The sequence below is a fragment of the Lampetra fluviatilis genome, chromosome 76 (genome assembly GCF_964198595.1).
Source record: "Lampetra fluviatilis chromosome 76, kcLamFluv1.1, whole genome shotgun sequence".
Classification (NCBI taxonomy): domain Eukaryota; kingdom Metazoa; phylum Chordata; class Hyperoartia; order Petromyzontiformes; family Petromyzontidae; genus Lampetra; species Lampetra fluviatilis.
In genome coordinates, this window is record NC_136350.1 from 3611581 (window position 1) to 3618996 (window position 7416).

The 7416-nt window shown below is 58.7% G+C and overlaps 1 protein-coding gene across 1 annotated transcript in view; it reads right to left on the reverse strand.

Annotated features, from left to right (window-relative positions):
- Positions 1-7416, reverse strand: part of LOC144953427 (lysophospholipid acyltransferase 5-like) — a 21394-nt gene that overhangs the window by 7924 nt on the left and 6054 nt on the right. Inside the window, 4 exon segments of the mRNA XM_078884003.1 lie at positions 348-434; positions 1502-1610; positions 3954-4030; positions 4032-4133. Coding sequence (XP_078740129.1) covers positions 348-434; positions 1502-1610; positions 3954-4030; positions 4032-4133 — 375 coding nt within the window.

Here is a 7416-nt window from a genome sequence, read left to right on the forward strand (position 1 = left end):
GTGTGTGTGTGTGTCTGTGTGTGTGTCTGTGTGACTGTGTGTGTGTCTTTGTGAGTGTACCTGTATGTGTGTGAGTGTACCTGTATGTGTGCGAGTGTGTCTGTGTGCGAGTGTGTCTGTGTGTGTGTGTCTGTATGTGTCTGTGTCTGTATGTGTCTGTGTCTGTGTGTGTCTGTGTGTGTGTGTGTCTGTGTGTGAGTGTGTCTGTGTGTGTGACTGTGTCTGTGTGTGTGTCTGTGTGTGTGTCTGTGTGTGTGTCTGTGTGTGTGTCTGTGTGTGTCTGTGTGTGTCTGTGTGTGTCTGTGTGTGTCTGTGTGTGTCTGTGTGTGTCTGTGTGTGTGTGTCACCGCTAGGAGCCAGCAGCACAGGTACTTGTAGAGAGCGATCTTCCCCCAGAAGGCGAGATGCACACAGCGATACCACAGCGGCTGGGCCTGCACACACACACACACAGTCACACACACACACACAGTCACACACACACAGACACACACACACAGACACACACACACACAGTCACACACAGTCACACACACACAGACACACACACACAGGCACACACACACAGACACACACACAGTCTCACACACACACACAGTCACACACACACAGACACACACACACAGACACACACACAGTCACACACACACACAGTCACACACACACACAGTCACACACACACACAGACACACACACACACAGTCACACACACACACACAGTCACACACACACAGACACACACACACAGACACACACACACACAGTCACACACACACACAGTCACACACAGTCACACACACACAGACACACACACACAGGCACACACACACAGACACACACACAGTCTCACACACACACACAGTCACACACACACAGACACACACACACAGACACACACACAGTCACACACACACACAGTCACACACACACACAGTCACACACACACACAGACACACACACACACAGTCACACACAGACACACACAGGTGAGTGGATGGTCATGTGGATGGGTGAGTGAATTGGGTGGGTGAGTGAGTGGGTGAGCGAGTGAGTGAATCGATGAGGGTGTGAGTGAGTGGGTGAGCGAGTGAGTGGGTGAGTGAGCGAGCGAGTGAGTGAATGGGTGAGTGGGTGAGCGAGCGAGTGAGTGAATGGGTGGGTGAGTGAATTGGGTGAGTGAGCAAGTGGGTGAGCGAGTGAGTGAATGGGTGGGTGAGCGAGCGAGTGAGTGGGTGAGCGAGTGAGTGAATGGGTGAGTGGGTGAGCGAGCGAGCGAGTGAGCGAGCGGGTGAGCGGGTGAGCGAGTGAGTGAATGGGTGAGTGGGTGGGTGAGCGAGTGAGTGAATGGGTGAGTGGGTGAGCGAGCGGTTGGGTGAGTGAGCGACGGATTGGGTGAGGGAGCGGGTGAGCGAGCGGGTGAGCGGGCGGGTGAGTGAGCGAGCGGATGAGCGGGCGGGTGAGCGTGCGGGTGAGCGTGAGTGGTGAGCGTACCAGCGCTCACCTGGTACTCTGCAGACAGGAGGTAGGAATCGGGGAAGTACGGCCCTCCAACAGCGAACACCAACACGTAGAACAGCCCCAGCGCCATCCTCTCAAGAGCTGGAGCCACACTGTACCACCACCACAACCACCACCACCACACTGTACCACCACAACCACACTGTACCACCACAACCACCACCACAACCACCACCACCACACTGTACCACCACAACCACTACCACACTGTACCACCACCACCACACTGTACCACCACCACAACCACACTGCACCACCACCACAACCACCACCACACTGTACCACCACAACCACCGCCACAACCACCACCACCACAACCACCGCCACAACAGCAACCACTATAACCACCACCACCACAACTACAACCACCACCATCACCACCACAACCACACCCACAACCACCACAACCACCACAACCACTATAACCACAACCACCGCCACAACCACCACCATCACCACCACCACAACCACCACCACAATCACCACCACCACAATCACCATCATCACCACCACTACTACAACCATCACCACCACAACCACCGCCACAACCACCACCACCATCATCACCACAAACACAACCACCACCACTATAACCATAACCACTATAACCACTACGGAGTGAGCGGTGAGTGAGCGGGTGAGTGGGTGAGTGAGTGGTGGGTGAGCGGGTGAGTGAGTGAGTGGGTGAGTGGTGGGTGAGCGGGTGAGTGAGTGAGTGAGTGGGTGGGTGAGTGAGTGAGTGGGTGAGTGAGTGAGTGGGTAGGTGGGTGGGTGGGTGGGTGAGTGAGTGAGTGGGTGAGTGAGTGGGTGAGTGGGTGAGTGAGTGAGTGGGTGAGTGAGTGGGTGAGTGAGTGAGTGAGTGGGTGAGTGAGGTGGTGAGCGAGTGAGTGGGTGAGTGAGTGAGTGGGTGAGTGGGTGGGTGGGTGAGTGAGTGGGTGAGTGAGTGGGTGAGTGGGTGAGCGGGTGAGTGAGTGGGTGAGTGAGTGGGTGAGTGAGTGAGTGAGCGAGCGAGCGGGTGAGTGAGTGAGGTGGTGAGCGAGTGAGTGAGTCGTGAGTGAGTGAGCGTTGTGAGTGAGTGAGTGAGCAAACGAGCGAGCGGGTGAGTGAGTGAGGTGTGGTGAGCGAGTGAGTGAGTCGTGAGTGAGTGAGCGTGTGAGTGAGTGAGGTGGTGAGCGAGTGAGTGAGTCGTGAGTGAGTGAGCGTGTGAGTGAGTGAGCGAACGAGTGAGTCGTGAGCGAGTGAAGTGAGTGAGCGAGCGGGTGAGTGAGGTGGTGAGCGAGTGAGTGAGTCGTGAGTGAGCGAGCGAGTGAGTCGTGAGTGAGTGTGTGAGTGAGCGAGCGAGTGAGTGAGTCGTGAGTTGGTGAGCGAGCGTGTGAGTGAGTGGTGAGTGAGTTGGTGAGCGAGTGGTGAGTGAGTTGGTGAGCGAGCGTGTGAGGTGAGTGGTGAGTGAGTTGGTGAGTGAGTGGTGAGTGAGTTGGTGAGCGAGTGGTGAGTGTGCTCACCTCTGCGGGGGCTGCCCTGGTGAGGGGGCGAGCTCCCCGTAACAGTGACGCAGGTACTGGCGGAAGTGAGTGAGTGAGCGAAGTGAGCGAGTGAGTGAGTGAGCGAGCGTGTGTGAGTGAGTTGGTGAGCGAGTGGCGAGTGAGTGAGTGAGTGAGTGGTGAGTGAGTGGTGAGTGTGAGTGAGTTGGTGAGCGAGTGGTGAGTGTGCTCACCTCTGCGGGGGCTGCCCTGGTGAGGGGGCGAGCTCCCCGTAACAGTGACGCAGGTACTGGCGGAGTGAGTGAGTGAGCGAGCGAAGTGAGTGAGTGAGCGAGCGTGTGAGTGAGTTGGTGAGCGAGTGGCGAGTGAGTGAGTGAGTGAGTGGTGAGTGAGTGGTGAGTGAGTGAGTTGGTGAGCGAGTGGTGAGTGTGCTCACCTCTGCGGGGGCTGCCCTGGTGAGGGGGCGAGCCTCCCCGTGGCAGTGGCGCAGGTACTGGCGGAGCGAAAGTGAGCGAGTGAGTGAGTGAGCGAGCGGTGTGAGTGAGTTGGTGAGCGAGTGGTGAGTGAGTGAGTTGGTGAGCGAGTGGTGAGTGTGCTCACCTCTGCGGGGGCTGCCCTGGTGAGGGGGTGAGGCTCCCGTGGCAGTGGCGCAGGTACTGGCGGAGTGAGCGAGTGAGTGAGTTGGTGAGCGAGTGGTGAGTGAGTGAGTTGGTGAGCGAGTGGTGAGTGTGCTCACCTCTGCGGGGGCTGCCCTGGTGAGGGGGTGAGCTCCCCGTGGCAGTGGCGCAGGTACTGGCGGAGTGAGCGAGTGAGCGAGCGAGTGAGCGAGTGGTGAGTGTGCTCACCTCTGCGGGGGCTGCCCTGGTGAGGGGGCGAGCTCCCCGTGGCAGTGGCGCAGGTACTGGCGGAGTGAGTGAGTGAGTGGGTGAGTGAGCGAGTGGTGAGTGTGCTCACCTCTGCGGGGGCTGCCCTGGTGAGGGGGTGAGCTCCCCGTGGCAGTGGCGCAGGTACTGGCGGAGCGAGAATTGGGGGTCCCACCAGCAGCCCACCGTAGAAGAGGCCAAACCCGGCCACCTCCAACAGCGATGGCCGCCGCCGCTGGGCATAGACACCCTGCTCAGTAGACAGGCTCTCCTACACAGGGTGAGTAGGGGTGAGTGGGGGTGAGTGGTGTGAGTGAGTGGTGAGTGAGTGGTGAGTGAGTGGGTGAGTGGGTGAGTGAGTGAGTGAGTGGTGAGTGAGTGGTGAGTGAGTGAGTTGGTGAGTGAGTGAGTGGTGAGTGAGTGGGTGAGTGAGTTGGTGAGTGAGTGAGTGGTGAGTGAGTGAGTGAGTGGTGAGTGAGTGAGTGGTGAGTGAGTTGGTGAGTGAGTGAGTGGTGAGTGAGTGGTGAGTGGGTGGGTGGGTGGGTGAGTGAGGGAGTTGGTGAGTGAGTGAGTGGTGAGTGGTGAGTGAGTGAGTGGTGAGTGAGTGGTGAGTGGTGAGTGAGTTGGTGAGTGAGTGGTGGTGGTGAGTGGTGAGTGAGTTGGTGAGTGAGTGAGTGGGTGAGTGAGTGGGTGAGTGGGTGAGTGAGTGGGTGAGTGGGTGAGTGAGTGAGTGAGTGGGTGAGTGGGTGAGTGAGTGAGTGGGTGAGTGGGTGAGTGAGTGAGTGGTGAGTGAGTGGTGAGTGGTGAGTGAGTTGGTGAGTGAGTGGTGAGTGAGTGGTGAGTGAGTTGGTGAGTGAGTGAGTGGGTGAGTGAGTGGGTGAGTGAGTGGGTGAGTGGGTGAGTGAGTGGGTGAGTGGGTGAGTGAGTGAGTGAGTGGGTGAGTGGGTGAGTGAGTGGTGGTGAGTGAGTGGTGAGTGGTGAGTGAGTTGGTGAGTGAGTGGTGAGTGAGTGGTGAGTGAGTTGGTGAGTGAGTGAGTGGGTGAGTGAGTGGGTGAGTGGGTGAGTGAGTGGGTGAGTGGGTGAGTGAGTGAGTGAGTGGGTGAGTGGGTGAGTGAGTGAGTGGGTGAGTGGGTGAGTGAGTGAGTGGTGAGTGAGTGGTGAGTGGTGAGTGAGTTGGTGAGTGAGTGGTGAGTGAGTGGTGAGTGAGTTGGTGAGTGAGTGAGTGGGTGAGTGAGTGGGTGAGTGGGTGAGTGGTGGGTGAGGTGGGTGGGTGGGTGGTGTGAGTGGGTGAGTGAGTGGGTGAGTGGGTGTGTGTGGGTGGTGAGTGAGTGGGTGGGTGGGTGAGTGGTGAGTGAGTGAGTGGGAGTGAGTGGTGAGTGACTGTACCGGCTTTTTTTGGCCGTCGTAAAAGTCAATCGCCGCTCCTGTTAGGAAACATCAGCAGCAGCAGCAGCTGTGTCAATGACCACCACTCACTCACCACTCACCCACTCACCCACTCACCCACTCACCCACCCACTCACCCACTCACTCACTCACCCACTCACCCACTCACTCACCCACTCACCCACTCACTCACCCACCCACTCACCCACCCACTCACTCACTCACTCACCCACTCACCCCACTCACTCACTCACTCACTCACCCACTCACTCACCCACTCACCCACCCACTCACTCACCCACTCACTCACCCACCCACCCACTCACCCACTCACTCACCCACCCACTCACCCACTCACTCACCCACCCACTCACCCACCCACTCACCCACCCACCCACTCACCCACTCCACTCACCCACTCACTCACTCACTCACCCACTCACTCACCCACTCACTCACACCACCCACTCACCCACCCACTCACTCACCCACCCACTCACACTCACACACCAATCACTCACTCACTCACTCACCCACTCACCCACTCACTCACACCACTCACCCACTCACTCACCCACCCACTCACCCACACACTCACTCACCACCCACTCACCCACCCACTCACCCACCACTCACCACTCACTCACTCACTCACCCACTCACTCACCCACTCACCCACTCCATCACACACCACCCACTCACCTCACCCACCCACCCACTCACCACTCACTCACCCACCCACTCACCCACTCACTCACCCACCCACTCACCCACCCACTCACTCACCCACCCACTCACACCACCCACTCACCACACACACTCACCCACTCACTCACCCACTCACTCACCCACCCACTCACCCACCCACTCACTCACCCACCCACTCACCCACTCCACCTCACCCACACACTCACTCACTCACCCACTCACTCAACCCACTCACTCACCCACCCACTCACCCAACCCACTCACTCACTCCACTCACTCACCCACACCCACTCACCCACTCACTCACCCACCACTCACCCACTCACTCACCCACCCACTCACCCACACCCACTCACTCACCCACCCACTCACCCACCCACTCACCCACTCACTCACACCACTCACTCACCACTCACTCACCCACTCACTCACACCACCCACTCACCCACTCCACTCACCACCACCCACTCACTCACCCCACTCACTCACTCACCCACCCACTCACCCACCACTCACTCACCCTCACTCACCCACCCACTCACCCACTCCACTCACCCACTCACTCACCCACTCACTCACACCACCCACTCACTCACCCACACACTCACTCACCCACCCACTCACCCACCCACTCACTCACCCACTCACTCACCACTCACACACCCACCCACTCACTCACCACCACTCACTCACCCACCCCACTCACTCACCCACCCACTCACCCACCCACTCACTCCACTCACTCACCCACTCACTCACCCACACCACTCACCCACTCACTCACACCACCCACTCCACTCACCCACCCCACTCACCCACTCACTCACCCACTCACTCACCCACTCCACTCACCCCACTCACTCACCCCACCCACTCACCCACCACTCACTCACCACTCACCACTCACTCACCCACCCACTCACCCACCTCACTCACCCCCACTCACTCACCACCCACTCCCACTCACCCACCTCACTCACCCACCCACTCACCCACTCACTCACTCACCCACTCACCCACCACTCACCCACTCACCACCCACTCACTCACCCACCCACTCACCCACTCACTCACCCCTCACTCACCCACCTCACTCACCCACTCACTCACCCACCCACTCACACCACTCACTCACCCCACCCACTCACCCACCCACTTCACTCACACCCACCACTCACCCACCCACTCACCCACTCACTCACTCACCCACTCACTCCACCCACTCACTCACCACCCACTCACACCACTCACTCACCCACCCACTCACCCACCACCACTCACCCACCACCCACTCACTCCACCCACTCACTCCACTCACTCACTCACTCACCCACTCACTCACCCACTCACTCACCTCACCCACTCTCACCCACTCACTCACGTCCCACTCACCACCCACTCCACTCACTCACCACCCACTCACCCACCCACTCACCCACGCACTCACCCACCACTCACCC